At 43.1% G+C, this 25,234-nt stretch overlaps 3 protein-coding genes across 7 annotated transcripts in view; 1 reads left to right on the top strand and 2 right to left on the bottom strand.

The window, feature by feature from the left end:
• Positions 1 to 195: 195 nt before the first annotated feature.
• LOC103370510 (putative ferric-chelate reductase 1) lies at positions 196 to 14,546 on the bottom strand. 2 transcript variants are annotated; one of them, XM_008299590.1, is made up of 16 exons: positions 14,499 to 14,546; positions 13,094 to 13,301; positions 12,846 to 12,997; positions 12,298 to 12,392; positions 11,877 to 12,087; positions 10,882 to 11,070; positions 10,085 to 10,183; positions 9,868 to 10,006; positions 7,131 to 7,244; positions 6,432 to 6,547; positions 6,223 to 6,309; positions 2,789 to 2,886; positions 2,628 to 2,686; positions 1,530 to 1,673; positions 507 to 568; positions 196 to 416 (listed from the first exon to the last, which is right to left on the bottom strand). In XM_008299590.1, the coding sequence occupies exons 2-16, from the start codon at positions 13,278 to 13,280 to the stop codon at positions 324 to 326; spliced, it is 1,845 nt and encodes a 614-aa protein (XP_008297812.1). In that variant the 5' UTR covers positions 13,281 to 13,301; positions 14,499 to 14,546; the 3' UTR covers positions 196 to 323. The 2 variants fall into 2 exon arrangements, with proteins under 2 accessions (XP_008297812.1, XP_008297813.1); XM_008299591.1 differs by having other exon boundaries at positions 1,530 to 1,670.
• A 701-nt stretch (positions 14,547 to 15,247) lies between these two features.
• LOC103370509 (protein FAM92B-like) lies at positions 15,248 to 19,139 on the top strand. Its single transcript, XM_008299589.1, has 9 exons — positions 15,248 to 15,267; positions 15,410 to 15,644; positions 15,733 to 15,801; positions 17,164 to 17,265; positions 17,708 to 17,713; positions 17,850 to 17,954; positions 18,032 to 18,145; positions 18,584 to 18,769; positions 18,859 to 19,139. The coding sequence occupies exons 1-9, from the start codon at positions 15,248 to 15,250 to the stop codon at positions 19,030 to 19,032; spliced, it is 1,011 nt and encodes a 336-aa protein (XP_008297811.1). The 3' UTR covers positions 19,033 to 19,139.
• A 939-nt stretch (positions 19,140 to 20,078) lies between these two features.
• Positions 20,079 to 25,234, bottom strand: part of arhgef4 (Rho guanine nucleotide exchange factor (GEF) 4) — an 89,148-nt gene continuing 83,992 nt past the window's right edge. For all 4 annotated transcript variants that reach the window (XM_008299585.1, XM_008299586.1, XM_008299587.1 and 1 more), the window contains 5 exons: positions 24,951 to 25,080; positions 24,693 to 24,824; positions 24,271 to 24,514; positions 23,752 to 23,829; positions 20,079 to 21,521 (listed from right to left, as the gene is read on the bottom strand). In XM_008299585.1, the coding sequence (XP_008297807.1) occupies positions 21,364 to 21,521; positions 23,752 to 23,829; positions 24,271 to 24,514; positions 24,693 to 24,824; positions 24,951 to 25,080 (742 nt within the window). In that variant the 3' untranslated portion in view covers positions 20,079 to 21,363. The remainder of the gene's footprint in view (positions 21,522 to 23,751; positions 23,830 to 24,270; positions 24,515 to 24,692; positions 24,825 to 24,950; positions 25,081 to 25,234) is intronic.

The raw sequence follows: 25,234 nt of genomic DNA, 5'->3' as shown, positions 1-25,234 counted from the left end.
AGCAGTTCCAATAGGGTCTTCGCACCCTTTTGGGTGCTCGGACCCTAATAATAAGTCAAGAAGAATTTGGCTGCAAACTGTGTTTAGTATCAGTCTACATTTAGTTCATAGTTGTGTTTATAATGAGGCAGTGATGTTACTGGTGTGACGTCCCATTGGGACTGTTATTGAGAAATGAGCAGGAACACGTTCAGATTAACAGACAGGATCTTAGAGGGAAATTCCTCCATTTATTAGTGAGATTAACTGTGGAAAACATCTTCCTCAACACCAGAGATAGCTCCTGTATGTATAACACAGGGAGAGTCTCTTACTGCTGATAATCATGAACTTACAACAGCGTTTATAAATGCAGCCAGGAACCCTGTGTTTCCTGCCAGAAACACCAGCAGCACTATTTTCTTCACTTTGGAGATCTGAAAGGAACCAATAGATCAGAGAAACATGTAAAACAACAACAACAAAGAATAGATGAGCAAAACAATAAAAACCAAAGTAAGTCTTACCTCTCCATGCTGCTGCTTCTCTAACTGAGCACACAAAAGGCCTTCTTTGTCTTCGCTGGTTCCTGTGGACATGTGATATTTACTCAGGTGTGCTTATTGAGTAGAAAATGAAAATATTGCTGCTAATTGCATATGGTTGGTGGGTTGGTGGGTTGGTGGGGTCTACTGGCACCAGATGGAGGCTGCTTCCACTAAATCAGCCATCTTTAGTTTTCTTTAGCCACCGTGGCAGAACAAAGTCAACAGAACAGCTACTTTTACTACAAGACAACAAAAGCAGCCCCAAAATGATCTGCCGACTGATCTTTCATCCCACAGCATCTATTCCGTCATGGAGCCGAATTAAAAACAGCCTTATGTTAAAAAACAACACCGGCCAATGGAGTCAGCCGATAGCCCCTGTTGTCATCCAGCCAGTCAACCCCAGTGCGGCTCTACGGCTCATAAATCTGTTACAAGACGATTACAAGACAACACGACACAGCTAAAAGAAAACAGGCTTGACACTGGTGTCCTCCTGAACAATGGAAGGATTCGCATTAGGTTGGTAATTAAATGGCTGAGAGTTGACATTTCCAAGCTTTTAACACACTCCCACACAAATACATCCACCAATCACACACACACACACACACACACACACACACACTATAATCATTTGGCTTTAGTCATGATGCATTAGAACAGAACAATTGGTTTTCACGCTGCAGGCAGCAGCACTCCCCACTGATTGAAACAAACAAATCATATCAGCTGTCTACGTAATCCACAGCTAACAAAAGACAACATTAACAGCATATACTGCTGCACCAGCGACTCTTAACGGCTGAACAGTGTGTGTGAACAGATCTGTGACTATCTGTCATGCATTCAGTCTCTGACACAGCGCCGTTCACAACAGCTTCCATTCATGTCAGTGGAATCAGCCGGCTGCAGTACGTCCACACATTTAAGCTTAAAATCCTGACAATCAGACATTTTATTCACACTTCATCTTTAGACAGCAACACTGGCCTGCAGTACCTCTACTTCTGAATCTGCAGGAATGGATCAGCAGCAGCAGGTCTGCCAGCAAGATCCACAGCAACCATCCAGCGAGCGCTGCAGGAGACCAGGGACTGGGCAACAGCAGGGCCTGCTGGGTAGGACCCTGGAACACACACACTGCTGGGAGAGAGAGAGGAGACTGTCAGTCCTTCAGCAGTGTAAGCCTGAACTCCATAGAGTATAAAAAAGACGGATTTAAAAGACAAATAGTTGTTTTATTGTCAACAAATCCCACATGGAGAGCCCCGCCAACGATGAGCTGATCCTACTGAACACTTATATACAGCATGTAAGGACAGCCTGGAAGTGATGTCCAAAGGTTCTGCTAACAACACAGCCAGAGGTTTTACTCATTATTAAGTGCTTTTTAATAAAATTATATGCTGTGAGGTGTTTTTTTTAATGTTCATGTCTTCATGAAGGGGCTGCAAGATGGTTCGGTGGTTAGCGTCGCCTCACAGCTAGAAGGTCGCCGGTTCGCATCCCAGTGAGGACATTACAGATAATAGATGGGTGGATGTCTTCATGAACCGTTGGGTTGTTAAAAACTCTGTATGCTGGCCCACTGCTGTCAGAGTAGAATATTTGTCACAGCAGCGTTTTGCTTTGCTCGCCTCAAATTGGTACAACAGTATAGATAATACAATGTCCATAAGCAATGTGCTGTCATGTCATCATCTCTACACCTTAATCCTCACCAGGGTCATGGGGGGCTGGAGTCTATCCCAGCTGACTCAGGGTGAAGGCAGGTTCACCTGGACAGGTAACCAGTCTATCACAGGGCTACACTTAGAGACAGACAACCAAGCACACTCACATTCACAAGAGGGTTAGAAATAATAGAAAATTCACCCATAGGAGTCACTGGAATCTCAAGACTGCCATGATACACGTGGTCTTTACGGTGTATGTAAACCTCTGTACAGAACCGTAAACTACCCAGAAAACGTGACCTCCAATAAGTACTAAATGTGCATTTCTAAGTCTTTATGCCATATTCATGTCATCCACATTCTGAGCAGCAGCAGCTTTCAGCAATCACATAAAAAGATATCTTCTCGTCACTCTTCTTACCAGCAAGTATCTGACCGATGGTGCCGCCTCCGAAGTGCATCCACCTGAAGATGATCCTGCTGCAGGAGCAAAGAGACAGAACCAGAAGTGAATTCAGCAAGCAGAAAAGCAACCACTGCTTCTGAGAGGATTAAATAAAGACATAAAGTTTGAGGTCTTACCTGGGAGACTCTGGAGCTGGTCTAAGAGTTGCCATAACTGGCTGGATGACAGTCAGAGCCATGACAGCACAGCCGACGTACGGGTGAGAACCTGCACGCTGAGGGGGGAAGGAAAGCTCAGAGGAGAACAGCAGCGATACACTGAAGCAATGCCAATATGAATTATAATAATAATCAAGCTTCAAACTGATAGTGTGAGCCTCGCTAGTGAAAGGAGCTGAAAACGAGTTTCTATAGTCGGGAGGATTGTTGTAGCAAAAGTAGCAGCAGCAGGTGGGACGTGAACATCAGTGTCACATGAGAACCAGAGACAGAACAAGACTGTTGTTCAAATTAAGCCACTGTATCTGCTCAAGCATACGTTTTTGTGCTCATAAGAACTGAACTCTACATGCATGCAGTGCCATTCTATAGAAACCTGTTTCCACCTGTGAAAAATATAAAAAAGTCATAATAATGAGAGAAAAAGTCACAATTGTAAGATGAATGCAGTCAGTGCATCACAGCAACCCTTCCTCTGAACTGGACTTAAAACTGAAATAACATCGCAAAAAACTGAAATGAAATTAACATAAATAAATAAGCCATTTTCTTAATATTATCTGTATTATACAACTAGATACCAACATTATGTAGGACGGAGCGTTGCGTTGTCATAGCAGCAGCAGTGCAGCCATGACGGTTGCGTAACACTCCTGCTCATGTACAGTGAGTCTCTGCTGCTATAACATATTGAACACTTTTTTTTCTCTACACAGCCTTTAGGTGCAACAATCTTCATTCAGTAACACTGTTCTTTCTCTTTGTAGCGCTACCAGTTTTTATTTTATTTTGTATTTTTTAAAATCCTGTAGCTCTTCTAGTAAAACTACATCTTTTAACACAGTTTTTTTAAATCCTGGAAGCCTCTGATTAGCCTCTCCTGTACGGCTGCAGTGACGTTTATCTGTAATGAGCTGCATTTCCTTGCACTGACCACCAGGGTGCGTAGTCCTTATGTTATACAGGTTTACAGACATGAAGCCAAACTTTGGGGAAATGAGGCATGACGGATCACAGACCAGGATGCATGTGGAGGTTCGTGCATGATCTCCAGTAAACCCAGTCCTGGCCAGCTACTGGGAACCTGAACGTCACCGTGGTGCAGCAGCTCTACGCCGGTCATGTTCAATGTTTATCATAGTGGGCCGATTTCTTTATCCTAAATTCTTTTTATTTATGTGGGTAATTTTATTGGTGTTTTTTTTTTCTGGTCTTATCTAAATATTGTTCCGTTTGCTTTATTTATGTGATTTATTTATTATGATGTATTATGTGATTTATTTATATTAATTATTATTTATATAAATTATAAATTTCTTGAACACTTATTTTAAATTTTTTTTAAATTTCTCTATTTTTCTTTTTATTGAAGCTGGATGCTGGTACAGAACACGCTTCACTGCACATCGTACCGTGTATAAATGTGTATGCGACGAATAAAGCTGATCTTGAATATAGATCATTAAAAAGTGTCAGGATGGGCTGAAATCAAACACTCTATCAGAAGAGCTGAGTCCTCTCTGTGTTCTTGCTTTTTGCAGGTATAGTTTATTTTCTGGTCTATTCTTTTTTTTTTTTTTAGGAATAAGAAGATAATAAAAGTCTCAGGATGTAAAATAGGATTATAGCATAGGGTACAGAAACTAATACATAATAGGCCAGATATGTGACCCAGTTATTGGAATTATGTGAAGTTTGTGCTTTCTGTTCTGACCCACTTAGACTCGACTGTCATCATCACCGCTACATGTATGTAAGCAACTAATAACCTGATGCAACTACATTTAATTTCTCCAAATTCCAAAGTGGCACAGAACCTACACAGCACCAGGCAGGTGGTTTAGCTGCTGATCAGTGGATACCTCCATGCCCGAGCACCTCCATTAAGCAGGAGTTAAGACAGTGGAAAAAAAACAAACAAACAAAAAAAAAAAAACCTGCATCTGTTGGTCCTGAAAGCACAGCCTCTCCGGTGAGTCAGGAGGAACAAATGCTTGGATGGATTCAACACTGAGACACTCACAGCATGTGACTAACGGCGCTGAGTCATTCACAGACATGCACACCGCCGAGCAGCTCCAGGAGAACATGCACACTCAACAGTTTTAGCTTCAAGCTAGTTCACAGCAGAAGAAAGTTCAATTACACGAACTGAATACTTTGGAGGAATAAAGTTTGTTTGACTGAACAAAAGAGTGATAAAGACAGAAGCCACGTCTCCATCAAACTACAACAAACTCTCTGGAGAGTCTCAACACTACAGTCGTGTGTTCTGGACAATGTGCTCGATGAGCTGAATGGTGGTTCAGTCATTCAGCATCATCTGCTTTACTGCTTTACCAAAACTCACAAATACACTGATCGTGATGCCCAAGAAGTTGTATTCTATTGTCTGGTAAAGTGTGGCTCCTCCTGCTGTGAAACTGGACTGGAAACATCACAATCAGACTTTCATGGAGGTTGTCTATCTAATCTAAGCTGTGTTCTGTTTCAGACAGGAGAACCAGGTCATCTGTATATAAAGGGAACTTAATGTCTTTGACTTGCAGGACTAATCGAGACTGTGAAGACTGTTTAAGAGTTGTGACTAGTCTATTAGTATAAATGTAGAGAAGATTAAAATTAGATGATGGATCTCATTTGTAAAGTCTTCAACTTACTATGCAAAGTGCGATGAGACGACATGTATTGTGAACTGGCGCTATATAAATAAAATTAAATAAAATGTCTTTTATCAAATTAGGGGCTTAGCTGCATCCCTGATGTACCTCATTTGATAACATTTTGCTTCCAAATGATGAGGTGAAAGTCGAGTGTGTGTCAGGTGTAAAGATGGTCTGATGTCTGACGGTCAGGAAGCCAACATGGCGTTTAGATACGACACGATACTGGAGTTCAGGATGCTACAGACGTGTTTACTGTTCATATAAATTCCTCTTTGTTTCCCAGGGTTGTAATCGTCTCTGTTTTTAAAATATAGGAGAAATCAGTTTGTTCAAAGTAACATGGAAATGTCTAGCTGCAATAATGAAGCTGAAGAGCTTAAACAAGAGCTGTTGTTTAACTTCTAAAAATGAGGTCTCCTATGTGACACATTTACAAGAGAAATAGTCTTTGGGAACAAGTGGGAGGTCAGAAAAACCTCAATATCATTCCTTATTTATAGAAAAATCTGCAACTGCTGCTGATTTCTACCTTGTTTATAATCTATATGCACATACGCCCCGACACACAGCCTGTCTGATGTCCACCGATACAGGAACAAGACAGAACGACGTAGAGACGAGTGTCTGACTAAGACACTCAGGAAAAAGCTTTTGAAATTAAAAAGAGCCGGTTAGACAGATGGAGGGGCAGGTGGACGCACAGAGGGGGTAGAAACACTGACTTACGTTGCTCCATCCCCTCCTGTATATGAAAGGCAGCGTGAAAGCCACAACAGTCAGGGCAGCAGCCAGGAGCATCAGAGTTCGATGGAGCTGCACAGAAAAGGAGAGAAAGGGGGACTGTTCAAATACTGGATGAAGAATGTCTCACCACTGCGTTAAATCCAGAGACTGGAAACAGCAAACTGAGGAATTCTGTGTTGTCCTGGTCCCACCTGAAACCAGAGCTTTTGTCCCAGAAGAGTCGTGTCGGGCCACAAGTGTTTGCGATGGCGAGCGATGAAGACGGCCGTGCTGGTCGTCCACATCCAAGCAGTCAGCATCAGCACACCTGGGAAGGTAGACCGCAGGTACTGATGTGGGTCCAGCCAAGACCTCAGCTTTATGGGTTACTCAGCCCACGGTTCCCCTCATAGATTCAGGTCTGGACTTTGGCTGGGCCACACCAAAACGCTGATATCATTTCTGTTAACCGTTTCTTTGGGTTTGAGATCACTGACATGGTGGAAGCTGTCCAAGGACACTGTTTTCCTCCTGAATGATAATATTGTCCTACAGTTTGCTTTGACATGGCTGCCACGCAAAAAACTCCCCCTAAACTCTACATCCCCTCCACCGGCCTTGACCACAAGGAGGGGTTTCTTGGAGCTGAATGCTTCTCTTTTCCTTCGCCAAACAAAAGGGACATCCCCATGTAATGACACAAATCCTCAAACATGCATGTAGGAACTTTGCCAAGGATTGCTGACCAAACTTTCTGTGCGCTGACGTCACTTCATGCATCCTGTGCATCTTCTGCATGGCTGGCAAACGAGCAAACACGAACCAAATACTGTGTTTTTCTAAACTGAAAGTACTACGACTTTAGCCTTCAGTCAGATACTGAACACATATGTTAGCAAATGTCAACAAACCATGGAGCTTGATGAGCAGAGGAGACCGGGAGCCACGGAGATCTTCTGGATGTCCAGCAATCACCTTCTGACCGGTGGAGGTAAGAGGCTGGCGAGCGTGTCTGTGGATGACACCTTGAAGCGACAAAGTTATGACGACTGTAGCAGCAGAACAAACAAAGCAACACAAAGAGAGTCCAGACATCATTTCAGAAGACGGTTGATCCAAAACTCCCACCTAAATGCAACATCTACAGAGACACCAGGACGTCTCCCACCTCCACCAGAGCCTGATAATAGTCATCGAGCGCCAATTCGGAGTAAAGGCACACTTCTGGAGAAGAGGAGATCGTATTCTTCACGCTAACCTCTTTAAACGAGGCGATTTTAATTATAAAGTGTCGTTAGTTTCACTCTGAGCCAGATCAGGCTGTTACATGTATTCTTACTTTTGATGCTCTGTGTGAGACTACACAAGTGACGCTGTTTTGCTACACAACACAGGAGGAGGCGCGACATTTACAGACAGTTTAGTTTCACATGCATCAAGTTTAAAGTTAGAATATTCAACTGGCTGTGTCAATGTTTTCCAGCAGCAGTGAAAGAGGAAGTAATGTGTTCCTCAGCAGTGTGAATCATGCAAGGATCTAAAATAAATGCACATTAACTGGAATGTGAACCACAGCGGCCACCTCAGCCTCACTCAAAGCATCTCCATGAACAGTCAGACAGGCTCCTCGGTGCCTGAATGTTTTTGTGACCTACAGTTTGTATGACCTAAAACAGGGGTGTCCAATCCTGGTCCTCGAGAGCCACAATCCTGCATGTTGTAGATGTTTCCTTCTTCCAACACACCTGATTCAAATGATCAGGATGGTTATCAGGCTTCTGCAGAGCTTGATGATGAGCTGATCAGGTGTGTTGGAAACGTCTAAAACATGCAGGATTGTGGCCGTCGAGGACCAGGATTGGAGACCCCTGACCTAAAACATCATGGGACAGGTCAGATCAGAGCTCTGTAGAAAGCTTAGGGACTTTCAGACATGGTGTGTTACTGTGTTTTCTCGTTGCTTGTTTTACTTCAATGCAACTTGAACTGTTTTCTTGCATTTTAACACGACCGCCTTCCCAATAAAACTGTCCTCATTTACATATTTTTTTTTGTTTCTGTTGTTAAACGCTGGAATAAATTTGAAGTTGTGACTGAAATGCAGCCGATTAAAACTACACGTGAAGCAGCGGTCACTTCTATCTCTCAGCTCAACCACAGATTTTAGAACGTCTGAAAAACTCGCCATGCAAAAAAAACAAACAAATAAAAAGCAACAAAAGTACTGATCATGCTGTGAATTTGGTCATATTTTTATGCCAAATGAAGACCCAGAGAGAAGCTGACAGTAACAGGAAGTCCCAGTCTCAGTTCATCCCCATGCTGTCAATCACAGAGAGTTTTCTTACTGGAGGGGAGAGGACGGCATCAGCTGATAGTCTGGATGGTGCAGAGCAGCAACACACTAAACCACTAAACCAGCCACATGCAGATTGTGTTGCCTTTAAGGGTTTTATACATACACAATTACTATAGATCACAGATTCTTAACCATAGGGCCTTTTAGACTTTTAGTTTTGCACCTGTGGGCCTCGAGGGCCGCATGCTGTTATCCATGAGACAGTCAGTTGCAATATCTCCTCCCACCACCGGTGGCAGTATTACATCAGTCACTTGTTTGGGACGCTTGAGAGCAGAAGAAGACACGAGCAAGTAACAATACAACAAGTTATGGAGACGTTTTTTTAAAAAGTACAAATAAAGATAAACCTAAGGACAGACCCCCTCAGAGGGCTGAATGTGTTCGTTAGTACAATCCAGACTTTATCCAGTACGGCCGGAGGCACTGAGGCAGAGGCCAGACGGCAGTGTGTGGAATGTGGCTTAACAGAGCTCTGAAGTCGTCCAAGCTTCAAGATCACTTAATGTGTTGATATCTGAGTGGGCCCCAGGCCAGACTGTACAGGAAGAGTTGGTTCCCTAAATCAGAAAGGTTAAGAAGCTCTGCTATAGATGACTGTAATGATAATAACTATGAAACAACTAGATAAGATAGTGTAGAAAAGCAGTTTATATCATCAGCCTCATGCAGTTTCAGTCAAAGTTCAGCTGTAGAAAGTTAGAAAGACAATGATGTCGGGTTAATAAGACCTGGTGAGCCAACATCTACATCAACAGGCAGAAGTTCCAACTAATTAACTTGTGCAGAGAAGTGGTTGGTTATTCTGTAGGAGCCAAATGACGGTTAATGATAGACTGCATGTCACATATCTGTCCTGTGGTAAAAGTCTGAGAAGAAGGTCTTTTCTCCTTCTCTTCCATGGAGCTTATTTCAGACAGGCACCAAATCAGGATGTCACATGGCCTCTTCTGTCCAATCGATAACTACTAGCCAACCACTGATCTGCTTTATAACCGAGGCAGCGTTCATTCACTCCGTCCGCTCCTCACTCACCACATCACTGCTACACCAGCTTCTAAACATCTACAAACCTGAATCTCAGACTCTCTAGGGGGGGGTTGTGATCTCAGGGACTCGAGCACTCAAGTTACCGGCAAACACAAATGGATGTCATTCTGAAATAAGTTCTTTCTTGCCTGATGTTACGTAACACATTCCTTGAGGTGGTCACTTTACCTCGTTTGATCTTTAAAACCTACAACCTACTGGAACCTGGACATCACTACACACGGTCACTCCCGTCTTACCTTGGTGAGAGCTGCCGTGTGCCAGAAACAGGAAGTAGCTCTGGTTGAAGCTGAACCTGTCAGGTTGGATGATGTTTCTATGGAAACGGCACTGGATGACCCCATCAGCCAGCCTCCAGGCCCGACCCCACAGGGTCTCCTGGAAACAGAGGGAGCAGCACTGACGAGTAACTGTCTGTTAAAACTTGTTGCTGTTCATGATGCTGTGAATGTTTACCTCTGCTGCCGACTCAGGATGTGTTCGTCCAGAGACATACGCAGCACTGATGCTGACTCTGTCTCCATCATTCACACAGAGATAGACGTCATCGTTTCCCTACAACGGCAGAAATATTTACATATCGTATATTTACTCTTCCTCTCTCTTCAGTCCCCAAATTTAACTGTGTCTTAAACAATCCCCAGGAAGTCCTTCTTAGAATATGGGAATTAACTATTGACCACAATTTCAAAACTAAGTCATGTGATTAAAAACTAAAACATCATGACATAAATTAAAACGTTTGTTCTTGTTAGTTATTGTTATTATTATGATGTCATGTAGCTGCTCTGTCAGTAGCCATTTTATTTGTAGTCAGATGTTCTTTCATGTAAAAACGCCGTAAATTCCTTTAAAAACAATAAATAAATAATAAAACACTGATTCTTAGTTATTTTTGTGAACTAAATCTGTATGTTTAGATGTAGTCTGTACATCTAAAGGTGACCATGTGACCACCTTCAGGCTGTTTCATGACACATGTTCACATCCACGTACATAAAAACATGAAGCCAAGCTGAATTAATTTTGACAGGAAGAAAGAAAGAAGGACACATTTGAACATCTAAAGTACGACAAGATGCTTTAAAATGAATGATATAAATAAAGTAAAAGAAAATGTAGACGGAAAGGTGCACTCCAGCATTTCATATTTTTATTCCACAAACGTCAGTGTGAGTAACTGTTTAGGTTAAAGAAGTTATTGTTCAGGGTTTTGTAATAAAGAGATGTTTACACTTCATAATGAAACTCACCATCCATCGGTCTAGAGACAGAGCAAACGACACGTAACCGTCCGCCGGCCCGCTCAGTTCAAACATCACGCTGCTGCCTGATGCGTCAGTGATGAAGGACAAGAAGAAGCAGTCGGGATCCGACTCGGGCCGACAGCCCACCGGGTCTCTGAGGCAGGACTTACTGTGGCCACACCCCACTGACGTAAACTGAGGAGGAAGAAGACGAGAGTTTAGTGTTCGGCTGACATTCTTAAAATAACACTACTGTGGATAATAGCCTTATTGGTGTTTAACATTAAGCATAAATAAAGTTCAGCAAATGCTGTTTAGGACACAGTTGTCCTTATATTCATCTCCAGGTAACACATTTTATTTCATTACACACAAACACATTTTGTACTCGTGATGCAAATAAAGTTCTGACAAAAGGTCACAGGTCATAAATGTCATGCTTTCTGCCTCCAACCATCAGAAATGTTGGGATGGGATCAAGTCATCTTTTCAAGGCTGCCCATGTGTTTTGTTGAGTATTTTTTTGTTTCATGCATGTATTTAGTTCTTTAGTATGAAAATCAAGTAAATAATAACAGTGATTTGTAGTCACGTCAACAAATTGTAATAGTTTGTCTACACATCTGAAATTCTTACTCCTTTAAAAAGAGACTCACTTGTAGAGGATGCAACAGCAGTGAGCACAGCCCCGGGCAACGTCCGTACAATCACATTTACTTGATTCATTAGTGACGACGCAGGAACAAATGTAAAATGAATCTGTTCCCCCCCAGTGCCCGCTGGGATGCTCGACACAACATGATCACACTCGATACCTCAAACATACGGTGAAATCCACCAGTTACACCTGTTTCTGCTCAGGTCCAACTAAAAATAGGCTGAATAACTCTACACATGCCTGATATAGTTTTCTGATGTGACTATTTCTAATGTGTAACCATGAGCCAATATGAAAATAGCGCACATCACATGACACTAAATACAACATTTTAAAACCTCACCGGTGCAGACAGAGCAGTGGGGCTGGTAGTCTGGACAGGAGCAGCAGAGGATGGAGGAGCAGTGGATGGAGCATCAGAGGATGGAGCATCAGAGGATGGAGCATCAGAGGATGGAGCAGCAGTGGATGGAGCAGCAGTGGCTCCTCTCAGACGGACCACCGGGCCTGCAGTCCTCACCCAGTACACCTCATAGTGCTGCACCACCGTCACACTGCAGCAACATACCACAAATGCACTGAGATACTCACGTATGACTCACAGTGAAATACTGTTTGACAGACTAGATTGTCAGTTTGAGATCCCAACTTTTCTGACACACCTCGAATTACAAGCTTTTGGGAGTCAAAATTAAATGAGTCTGTCTATAATAATTAATGTAACCGAGCACTCGAGCATGGCTTTAAGTGTCTTGAGTACTCACAGGAACTGGACTCTCTGTGGAGGATCTTCTGGAGACTCCCACACAGCTTGAACATGAGTCTTTGTTGAACTTCTCCTGTGGCTCACTGCAGACCTCTACAGATGACAGAGACTCACAACATCACACAATAAAAGAACGAAAACACAACAACCAGTTCAGTCAGACGAGGGAATGTTTTGCTCAGCTTGTCTAAGAATCTCAGAGATGAATCACATCACATTTGGCGAATAGTCAATATGGGTGGCAGGCTAAGTATGTTTAGCCGGATTAATTTTAATAAAAACAAGGCATCAGTAGATTTTATTCGCTGTTTTATCCATAATTTGTTGTATTGTGTGTATGAGCATGCAGCTACCATGAGCTGATGTTCAAACAATAACCACAGGACACAAGAACCCATTAAGAGATGGGTTCTAATGAAGATGTAGTAATCTCTGTCTGTATAACTATCTGTGATTAAAAAGCAGCAAGTACGACATGACTGTTGTGCTGATAGAAACGGTGCTTATACACCAAATCCAAGACATCCTGGGCACAGTGACACCTGCCTGAGTGTGTCCACACTGTAGAAGTCGAGACTCATGAGGGTCAGTCAGGGTGAAGGATCCCACCGCCGGGGAGTTTAATTTCCCAGCATCCCGAGCTTCTATCAAGAACCCCTTGAAGAACGTGGGGTCAGAGGAGACCACTTGTAAAGACACTGTCGATGAATATGTGGATGAGAAATCAGACGTGTGTCACCGAACAGAAGCGATAACGTGTTAGTGGACTGTAGAACCAGATCGTGGTGACGTACCTGTGATGCGGTCACCAGGGCTGAACGTGGATTTATCCACAGTGACGTTGTACGGGGACGGGTCCGGGCTGGGCTCGTAGCCATGCTGAGGGACCATGTCTCCACAGGCAGCACCCACCTTCCCATTACTGTAGCCTGTGACTGAGTTCACAGTCAGCAGCGCCAGCAGAAAGGATGAACACAGCATCTCTGATGCCTGCAGGATGTGCTTCAAAAGAACCAAAAATCAAAACAACGGTGGTTTGTTCACACATTTAGCTTTCTGACATCGTTGGATTTCTCTAAAACAATTCATTCTAATGGGGCCAGATGGGAACCTTTTGGGTTTTTGTTTTTTTTAGATTTGTAGATACTCCAGAAAGTAATTCAGTTTTATAGGAATGTCCTTTCTATGAGACAGGGTTACAACAGCTAACGTAGCACATCATTCTAAAATGATGGTTTTTATTTACTCTATATGAAGATGTATGTCTTCAATGCTGCACTTCATTAATTTAATTTGATAATGATGTGATATTCATACAGGTTTAGTGTGATCACGTCTCCTATTTGGACAAATCCAATGTAGAAAATATCTTGGTATTCTGAATATCACTGTGCCTCTGTATGAAAAGTATAATCAGTAAAATTAAAGTATTCAAATTAATGCTTTCGTTCTGGACACTGGCTGTTACAAGGATGGAAATAACTCATTTTCTTTTCCAATTCAGTGAAAAATGCTAAACCTAACAAAACAATCAATAAAATATCAACACACATTAATACAGACGTTGTAAGATATCAGTAACACAGCATGATCTGGGAAAACGAACAAACTCTGAGGCAGACTTTGGGTATAAATGTGGGCCTTCGCTGTGCAGCTGAGTCACCGGCTGACAGTTTCTCTGACACACTGTCATTCAAACTATAATCAGCAGAGCACAGATCAGGGCGGATCCAACCGGCTCTCAGCCAACAGAACTCCAGCTCAGAGCAAAAAGCTTCATAAGAAATTAAAAGTTCAGCTTTTGTCTGGAAAGAAACTGATAACTGACAGCTTTGTACATAAACCGCTCTGATGTGAGACAAATAAAATAATGTCATTAGTTTGCTTTAAAAATAAAAATAAAATAAACTAAAAATACAGGGAAATTAAATAATGCAAAGTCTATTTTGCATTTTTAAAATGACAAAAACAATATTTTGAAATTAAAAGCCCATCTTAGTTATAGTTATATAGTCATCTAAATCCACTGTGTAATAAAAATCCACATATATGATATGATATAGGTCTCTGGTAAAGTTTTTATAGGCTGTGTGCTGAACAGAATGTCTCCTATCAGAACTTATTTCTGCTTCCACACAGCTGTAGGACATTTTAAGAAATGCAGCTCATGTGAGTTAAAGTTTTTGGTCTTACCTCCACCTCCACCTGACTGAGTCTCTGTCTTCTGCCACCATTGATGCTGAGTGGGTCCTCAGGGGGCGGGGCTTCTGCTGCCTTCACGGCCCATCAGAGAAAATCGGACCTGTGACGGATGTGCACTGTCTCACAGCTTCCTGATACTTGGCATAATGACGGACTCTTAAACCCGCTGAGTTCAGGTGTTTCTATGACGTGACATCTGAAATAAATGCGCAGTAGAACAGAGTAAAGCTGTAATAACAATGACATGCTTGTTGGAGACACTTTTACTTTTGTGGGGTATAAATACAGCAACACATTATGTTTATTTTTATGTGTGTTTTCATGAATTGTTTCAATTTTTTTCAGATCATATTACCAGAAAATTTAATTAGTAAATGTGAAAATGATAATAAAATGATTGACATGTGTTGTCATGTTTAGCAAAGCCAATATGTCTCATTTTGTTCAACTCCTCTCTCTTTGTAGCTCCTCTTTGCCTCCACTGTTCACATGGCTGGTGGGAGGAATCAGGACCTAAAGAGGGACTAAATGTGAACAAACTGGGAAATGAAAAGTCTGACAGATGTACACAGAAAAACTCTTTTTCAGTAGACGACCATAAAACAACGCTCTGCTGCCATCGTGTGGAGAAACGCGGACACTTCAGCCACTCCCACCATCTGTTGTCGGTGCTTCCATGGCAACAGTTGACACTCGTGAGACTAAGGAGGAAGCTGAAGAACTGTGGTGAGAACGACAGATCAAACATGAACAACCTCTTCTCCAGGTAATGTTCTGATGCTTCACATCATCCAGAGACAACATTGCTGAGGCTGTTTAACTCTGTAGGCTTGGGGATGCTAAGCTCGGTTATTCTGAACGTGCTACACGGCTACATGTCCTTGTCCATTTTTTATGTGTCCCAGCAGGGATCTTCAGGTGAAGACGATGGAGCAGACTGTGGTGCACGCTGAGAAGCACCTGGGTGAGATCTGCTCCCTGCTGGCCTCCTACACCAGGAAAACAGCCAAGCTCAGGGACAAGGCCGACCTGCTGGTGGCTCGGCTCTTTGACTTCTGCAGGACAGAGGACCCTGAGCTTCAGCTTGGCCTGAAGAACCTAGCAGAAGACCTCGCCATGGTGCAGGACTACAGGCAGGCTGAGGTCAGAAACCCTGCACATGTCCATGCATGAGTGTGTTGTATGTCTTCTGCATGTGATCGTTGTCCTGATAAACGCTTTACTGCTGCAGGTAGAAAGACTGGAGACCAGAGTTATTCGTCCTCTCAAAGCCTACGGAGATATCGTCAAGAACAAAAGGGTGAGTTTGGTTGTACATGTGTGACATACTGATGTATCTAAAGGAAGCTAATGTCAGTTGACTGTTCTGTGGAGACGTTAATCCAGATCAAAACTTATTCCTCACACCCTCCTTCTTTCAAAATGAAATGTGAAATACTTCTGCATATTGTAGATCCTACGTTTCTGCAGCTCAGAGTTGTTTTTGTGATGAAGATGTTGATGAGCTGAAATGAAACTAACTTTCAGGGCTGAATAACTCTAAAAGAAACACCGTGAATGGATTTAAAAGGAACTCTAGTTGGTGTTACATCAGAAAAAATAACTCATGTGAATAGAAATGGTCTATTTTTTTAAATAGAATAGAAAGTAGACTAGAGTTCCTTTATTGTCATTCACAGTTTACAACAAAAATAGCAGCAGTCCTGTCACTGCACAAACATTTTTAAAGTACAGTGGGAGATGTGTTAATAGTCACATGACACCGGGGAGGGAAAATGGCAAACTGGGCCCAGTTTGGACATTTTCACTTCGGGGCGTATTCACTTCTGTTGCCAGTCGTTTAGACATTAATGACTGTGTGTTGAGTTATTTTGAGGGGACAGTAAATGTACAAGCTGCACACTGACGACTTTACATGGCAGCAAAGTGTCATTTCTTCAGTGAAAAGATCTAATAAAATATTTGTACATCCTGTAAATGCAAAACAATTTGTGCACTGAAATCATTCTCATTCAAATCTTTAAAGAATTTAACCGTTTTACATGTAGTGGTAAACAATGCTCTGACAAAAAGAGGCCACAAACGTTAAAAATAGAAAATATTGTCTCAGGGGCTGCAGGTGTCTCGGTGGTTAGCACCGTTAGCGCCTCACAGCTAGAAGGTCGCCGTGCAGCGTGGGTTCTCTCCGGGTTCTCCGGCTTCCTCCCACAGTCCAGAAACATGCTGAGGTTAATTGGTGATTGTAAATTGTCCGTAGGTGTAAATGTGAGTGTACTTGGTTGTCTGTCTCTAAGTGTAGCCCTGTGATAGACTGGTTACCTGTCCAGGTGAACCTGCCTTCACCCTGAGTCAGCTGGGATAGGCTCCGCCCCCCATGACCCTGGTGAGGATGAAGGTGTAGAGATGATGGATGGATGGAAAATCGTCTCACTTTTGTGACATAACGTAGATGAGTTCACACACTGGGTAGCCCAATGACAACATATTTTATTACACTATAAGTTATTGTAGTTACATAAATGATTCTCTCACACATGAACTTTCAGAGTTAAAGTTATTAATAATGTGGCCCACGGGTGAACTTCTCAGCATCTCTCCTTCTATTTTAAATGGTGGCCAACCTGCTAACCAGTAGATACATTTCTTAAAACCTACCTTTCAGACTGATCTGAAGAAGTTCAACGCTGACCTGAAGAGGGAGATGAAACAGCTGCGGCAACTGGAGAAAATACGTCTGAGGGATCCAGCGGACCGACAGAGCATTGTATCCTCCCTCACTGACTCTTCTCATGACCTCAGATTCATTAAAAATGTAAACTATTGTTGTGAAAAATACCTTACATACACTTACAAAGACCTTGCATATCATGATGAGGTTCCAGCGGCTCCTCCAGGTTCAGACTTGCAGAGTCTAAACACACCACACCAGCTACAGTCAATCCTAATGGCTCACTGTAGGTCAAGAGGCCATGCCTTATATATATTGAAAGATGTACATACAGCAGCTTTGGAGATGTAGACCGGTGGTTCTCAACAGGGGGGCCACGGCCCACTAGGGGGCCACAGAGAGCTGCTGGGGGGGCCTTTAGATGTCTGTGGATCTTATTAGGAAAAATACAAAAAAACCCATTTGTGTAAATACCCTCAAATGTTTTAAACTTGCACATGATTCTACTTGAGAATATTTCCTTGACCAGACCTCTCAGTCTCAGGTAGCTGATGTTCTGGTTATCTCATGTCATCCCATCACTGAGCCCCACCGTGAGCTTAAGTGTCAGATCAAGCCATTTAAACAGCATATTTTAAACAACAGTGTCTACTTTTTACTGTGCATTTGTTCATCAACAGGCAGAAGTAAACGCCCAGAAGGCTTCCAACAACGCCCAGCGCAGCATCAGACAGCTCGAGGAGACGATTACTGACTTCCAGAGACAGAAACTGGAGGATATCAAAGTCAGTCTCATACGTCCATACATGCTGTATGCATCAGTGTTTGAGTGACAACATGATTGCTTTGTTTTTTTTGTCAGAGGATCTTCACAGACTTCATCACGGTGGAGATGCTCTTCCATGCTAAAGCGCTGGAGGTCTACACACACACATACCAGAACCTGGAGGCAATGGACACCGAAAAGGATCTGCAGGTAGCTTGATACAGATGATAACGCTTAAAACAACAACCTGTAGAGACATTTAACACGTCCTGCTCAGCAACAAACAGAAATTGACATAGTGACTATCTGGAGAACAGGACGTATTTTGTTGAGATTGGTAGCTGTGTCTCAGACCGAATGGCCGTGACCTGTGGGGTTCCTCAGGGGTCGATCCTGGGACCCCTCTTGTTCAGTCTCTATATGTTTCCATTAGTTCTGCTGATCCTACGCAGAAAGACAAGTTCCTGCTTTGTTATTTACTGTTTATTATAACAAAAATGACTGGGAATGAGATTTTTGGCAGTGTTTAGGGTATGATTGGTCTAACGTAAAGTATGGATGTATGCCTGTAAAATAAAATGGTAAAAACTAATTCGTTTTAACGCTTGAAGCCCTGTTTTAGGAGTAATTATGTTCCTGTCTCCACAGCTGTTCAGTGGACGAATCAAGATGTCCGACTCCATGACAGGACCTCTGGGCACGACTCTGAACAGCAGCTCCTCTTCCCCCATAAGTCACTACCCCAGTCCTCCTCCAGCCTCCCTAAAATCCCAAAGTCTCAGATCAGCGCTGGCCTCCACCACAAGTCAAAGCCACAGACAACAGCACAGGAGGGTGAGCACTTTACTTTTGTTGTCATAATCTCAGAATTAGAAAAACTAAAATGACGCTCTGAGCAATTTCTGAGTGTGTTTTATCTGTAGTCTCGGAACACCTTCCAGCACCAGAGAGCTGTGGAAGAGACGCCGGAGCAGGAAGAAGAGGACGAGGAGGAGGAAGAAGAAGAGGACTCTGGATCAGAAACAGAGGACGGACAGCACACCACCAGGCAGTCTTATGCTGCTCAATACGCCCAGATGCACAGATGGCAGAAGTAGCAGCCTGTCCACAGAGACATGGACGTACACAGAACTGTTTGTATCTAGGGTTGTAAATGAGATGTGTGTTGTTAGGTAGGTCAGTTCATTCTGATGTCTACAGCTGTCCTCCACTGCTTGTATCCACACTGAGCAAAATTAAAATGTTTTGTTCCGGTGTATAAGTACTTTAGACTATTTGTTAGTAATCTTTGCCAAACTGCCACCTTAGAAACAGAGGACAACTGCTCTACCTGAGCCACAGCCGCCTACAACAACCGCGGAACATTCCTTTCCGTAGACTTCCCCCATTGGACACCATCCTCCTGTCGTCACCATTTATGTGCAAGCACAGAACATGAGGACTCTTCCTCCGTCTGGACCTGGTTTCCCAAACACTTTGTGAATGCATCAGTCCAGTAAAATGAATAATAATGATCAACCAATTAGCCTTGGACACTTTTCTGCATGTCCCTTTGGAAAGTAGAAATCAACTTAATACTGTTCTAGATAGCTGATGGTCGCACGTCAAAAACTCAATCAAACTGCAATGTAGCTACATCCATCCATCCATCATCTCTACACCTTCATCCTCACCAGGGTCATGGGGGGCGGAGCCTATCCCAGCTGACTCAGGGTGAAGGCAGGTTCACCTGGACAGGTAACCAGTCTACGGACAATTTAGAATCACCAATTAACCTCAGCATGTTTCTGGACTGTGGGAGGAAGCCGGAGAACCCGGAGAGAACCCACGCTGCACGGGGAGAACATGGAGACTCCACACAGAAAGATCCCGGCCAACTGGCGACCTTCTAGCTGTGAGGCGACGGTGCTAACCACTGAGACACCTTGCAGCCCATGCTTTGGACAACTGTCAGCAAAAGCATTAAAAATACTAACACAAGGTTTTGTAGTTCAGGGTCTTGAACTTGCAAAAACACCGGCCTGGTCCTTTAAAGAGCTGAAACTTGCACGCCGTTGATTTAATCTGAGAGTTAAAGCTGCAGCTGCTCACGTGTCCAACGCTCAAGTGTGAAATAGAAGAACCAGCCTGACTGACAGCCACATTTGTCAGCTTAGGAATGTTTAATATTGTCAGAAGCTAAAACATTTCAACATAAAGGTGAAAGGAGTACATTTCATTGATATCACTGGGCTGCATTAATCTGAAATTAGATTATATTGGAAACCAGATACACATAGCAGGAATACTGGATATCAGAAGTACAGGTAGATAAAATAACACGTGTGTGTGTGTGTATGTGTGTGTGTGTGTGTGTGTGTCAGCCTAGTAGCACATGAAACCTCACTTCTGGTTAAATATAGCAGGGTTCATCAGATATAAAAAATATTCTTCACAGTATGTTTTCATCACATCCATGCATGTCATTGTAAGTCGTCCATGACACACTTCAAATGGCACTTCAAAAAACAAAACGGAACGGAACGCGAAAAAAGAGAAAGGAAACAAAGAGCAGGATGTTTACTTTCATTGGCATGGTAGGCATCAGGAGGAGTCGAGGATCAGACTCGAGGAATGTGTGTTGCTGGGATGTGTGGGTCGCTGCTATCTGAATAAAAAGCTCCTAACGCGAGATGAGTGGAGTCTTCTTTGGGCTGCTGTCGATGTCGTCTGTCAAGTGTTTGCACAATACAGTAAATGCACCAGAGAAACACAGAACCAATTCGGGGGCTGGATGGAGATCACAAAATGTTTAAAATCAAAGCTGAAATGATCCTGAAATTATATATTTACACATAGAAAAGCACTAGAAATTTGACCCCCAATGTTCCCTTTTTTTTTTTTTTCCATAAGCACACACAGAACAAACGAATATAAAAACAAATCATCTGGCACTATGAACAGTTGGCATCTGTCAAATAATAAAACAACAGAACAGTGGAAATAAACTACACGATTTCGTCGACAGGCAATGTCTTCACAGAGGCAGCGCAGCCAGGAGTCCCACGCTCGCTTGCAGCAGTACAGTAGTAGTATTAGTACCAGTTGGCGCTCGATTGGAGATGTAATAGCAGTAAGGTAATCAAGAGTCCACTCTCCCAGTTTGACTCTCCAGGAGACCATTCTCAAGTCTGATTGTTAACCAACCTATAAAGTGCTTTCAAAAAATAATCTCCTCCTCCTCATCATCATCATCATCATAATCATTTTCATCTATACAATAAATCACCGTATCAATATGGGCAATGGTACAAGTAGGAAAGAAAAGAGAAGATTCCAAAAGGGTCTATTCAGGCACGAGCAGCGAGCTCTTCTCTTTCTCCTCCTCCTCTTCCTCTTCCCTCTCTCTCTCTCTCCACAGCTCTTCTTTTCCTTTTTTAATTTTCTTTCTACTTCTTGAAAGGTGTCAGTCTGCCAATGTTGTGCCAGAAGGTGGAGGTTTTGCGCTTGGGCTCGGCCAGCATGAAGACCTGTTGCTGTGGCAAAGCGGTGGGAAGGGAGGGGTGTTTCTGTCGCAGCAGGAAGTCGTAGTAGGGTCTGGTCAACGCTGAGGACAGATGACACAACATATCAGCGCTGTGGTGTTCATGTGAGAAGATAAACGTATTTACTGTATAAAATAAACAGCTGGTCCAACGTAAACCAATGGAACAAGTTCTGCTGCGATTAAAGATCTTTAAAGCAAAGGTGAGTACACCCCTGTGCCACAGAGTAGAAATATTTATTCAATTTCCTCTCAGTAGCTGCATTATTTCCTCTCATGAACAATCAAAATCCAACACTTTAGTGAGACTATATTGAAAATAAAGGCCCCAAAGCAGAAACTCAGCATCACAAACACATGTTTGAAAGCCTGTGATTGTTTCAGCACAATTCAGACCAGCAGTGATTTCCAATCAGCCCGACCTCATATACGTGGCTCTAAAACGAGCTGTGAACACCAGAACCTGCTGGGTTTTAGACCTATGAGCTGCGTCTATGTGCATGTCAAAGTGGTTCTTTACTGGCGGAAAAAGGTACAGAAAGGTCGGTGACTGTCACGAAGGGAATTCATGAATGAATGGATGGAACAGAATAATAAACAGAACTCCACGGAAACTGAACAAGGAATTAATAATCTAATAATGAAAAAGGGAAACTAACAAACAAGCTAAACAAACTACAGGAAAAATACTAAATAACTGAACCAGTAAACAAAATGAAACCAAAACTGCCGGTGCAAGCAGGAGACGGGTTGATGGACGGCTAGTGACCTGGCGCCAAGAGAAGGAACGAGCTGTTTGTTGCTGATTAGACTCAGGTGAGCTGATTGCCACAGCTGTCTCCGGTAGCTGTGATCAGGTCCAGAGGACCACAGTGACAGGATAGGGAGTCTGGCATGGGCCGAAGCGGGGCTCTGACAGTGACAAACACAGCTGCAGCGCTAATCCGGAGCTATAGAGTAAAGTAGCAGAACCACTACTGCATAAACTAGCTGTGAAAAAGAAAGATGGAAGCGCTTCAGACACTGCACAGGTTTAAATGGCCAGTTTAAAATTACCAGTTAACCTCAGCATGTCTTTGAACTGTGGAAGGAAGCTGGAGCACTTAATGAAATGGTACAGCTCCACACAGAAAGGTCTCGGCCAAGATTTAAACTGAGGACCTTCTAGTTGTGAGGCGACAGTTCTGCACCACCACACTGCTGAAGACCAAACTCTGTTAGGGATAGAGTATATGCCTGTGGATATATAGAAATACTGGCTGACGAGATGACTCCCAGTCTGCAGAAGCACATAAATGAAACTATAATCTGGTCAAATGTGTAACCCTACTTGAATTTAACAGAACACCTTTGGCGTATTTTAAAGAGAACGGTAGAGCATCACAACCTCTTCGGCAAAGGGCAGCTCAAGATAATAGCGTAGAACAGGGATCTCCAGCTCCGGTCCTCCTGAGCTTCTGTCCTGCAGGTTTTAGACGTTACTTCAACACACCTGACTCACATTAATGGATCATTAACAGACTTGTGTAGAACTTGACAACAAGCTGTTGGAGATCCATTAATGTGAGTCAGGTGTGTTTCAGTAACGTCTTAAACCTGCAGGACAGTAGCTCAGGAGGACCGGAGCTGGAGATCTCTGGTGTAGAAGAATGGCAGAACATTTGTCCAGACATGTGTTCAGCACCGGTATCGTCCACGCCGAGGAGGTTTGTGTCTGTCGTCTGTAATAACAGAGGACATAGAAAGTACTGAAAAACATAAAAGATCTGAACGTCAGTCATGAAAAGTGTCCTGACTTTGGTTGAGTTCCCAGTGTCGGGCCTGTATGTTTGGATACGGTAAACATAAACTATTAGTTTTTAATTTTACATCAGACAGAATACCCTACCGCTCCACTTAATGCAATTACTGTGATATAAAACAGCTTTCAGTCGTTTGACATTCCAGTGATATGGCACCGACTCTACTGTTAGCATCATGGCTCACGTTTCTCCTGCTGCTCTCGTTTTCTTTTATTAAAACAGCGATACGATTGTCCTTCACTAACTGATCCCACTGTTCTCTACCTGTCAGTACCTCTGAACATGTTTAAAGACTGACAGGGTCGACCGAGGAGACGGTTGAAATGCTTCATAATCCCACTGATTTAGCTGTTTGCTTTATGTTGATGTTAGCTGTGCACTGCTCAGACTTATTCTGTCTGTCCTGTTTGTTGCTGTTATTGATGTAAATCGCTAAATCCTGATGTCCCCACACACACACACTCAGGTAGCTTTCTGCTCTGTGTGCATACCTTTGGGTTTCCCAGCTTGATGGCTTTTGCAGGCATTTAGCATGGCCTGTTTCTTCTGGACCTCTGTGAGAGAGAAACCTGAGAAGACAAACACAGGAAAAAAGGAGCTGTCTCAGTAAACAGTTATCCATTCACTGAAAGACTTCTAAACAGGAAGCATTCAGAGAAGCAGATTCAAAATACGATGGAAGGTTTTTCTTAGACATGAATCCAGTTGGAGTTAATCACTGAACCAGGGAATGAATTAGCAAACACTTAAGACAGGGCAGCACGTCTGAACCATTGTACTCTGTTCAGCCACTTTCATCTTTCTAAATCAGAGCTGTAACCTTTGATCTACACGAAAGATTTTCCATTTTATGACTTTTTATGAAAAGTTTGTGAGGCTGAGAGGTTTTAAAGACACTGTCAGCTCACCAAAAGATCATCGGTTTGACTCCTGATGACCACGTAACGGACTGCCTGATGAAAAGACTAACAACAGTGCTTGTTTTCATGCATGAAGCCAGATTATCTGACCTGTCTCGCGGTCATGCTGGACCTGCCTCCTCTCATCGGCGAAGGCTCGGAGCCAGCGCTGTTTCTGCTCGGGCTTCTTGGCACACAGGAGGTGGACTTCATCGCCAGCCAGCGACCGCAGCTTCAGGGCATTCTTAACGGTGATGTTAAAGTCCTTCTCCTTCCCGTCCTCCATGTCGATCACCTCCATGTGGTCCATGTCCATCCGGCCCTTGTAGTACAGCATGTCCCGACGCAGGAGGTCCTGCAGCGATGAGGACGGCAAGTTTAGCTCAGAACTCCTCTGATCAGTGCAAGAACTGAGCAGGAGCCAACATGGCTGCTTTGTTTAATATCATTCATTCTATTCAGTTGCAGTATGTGGACTTTAAATGTTCTAGTACGCTATTAATAGTATTGATCAGCTCAAAATGCTGAGGCACCTTTTTGCAGTACATCATCTGATGGTCAAAGAGGAAGAACATTCTCTGCTGACTCTTCGCCTGAGGCTGGGACAGTTTGGTCAACTCCCCCGAAAATATGAGATCAGAGCTTCTGCTGAGGACGTCCTCACCCTGCACGGATCAAAACACACACACACACACACACACACACAGTTGTTACCACTGAGACTTACTGCTGCTGTATCAGGCAATAATAAGTGCGAGACAACTGGAGGACAGAGAGGTTTCATGAAATACCTCCCAATCCTCTATGGAGCTCTGCCACTGGGCGATCTTGTCGATGTTCTCAAGGCGTCGTTTCCTCTCGTTGATCAGTCTTGCCACGTTCTTCATGGCATTTAAGGCTGCCTCCACATCTTGGTAATCTCTAAAGATCAGAGCGTTACATGCAGGTGAGGTGTACAGATGAAAACAGGACATTTGTGGATGTACATTCTTGGAGTCACAAAAGTTTAAAACCAACACTGACTCCATCCTGTTGGCAAATATTGAGTATCAAAGCCTCAAGTATTCCTGTAGAC

The sequence above is a fragment of the Stegastes partitus genome, unplaced genomic scaffold (assembly GCF_000690725.1).
Source record: "Stegastes partitus isolate 25-593 unplaced genomic scaffold, Stegastes_partitus-1.0.2 Scaffold1435, whole genome shotgun sequence".
Classification (NCBI taxonomy): Eukaryota; Metazoa; Chordata; class Actinopteri; family Pomacentridae; genus Stegastes; species Stegastes partitus.
This window is presented reverse-complemented; position numbering and strand designations above follow the sequence as displayed.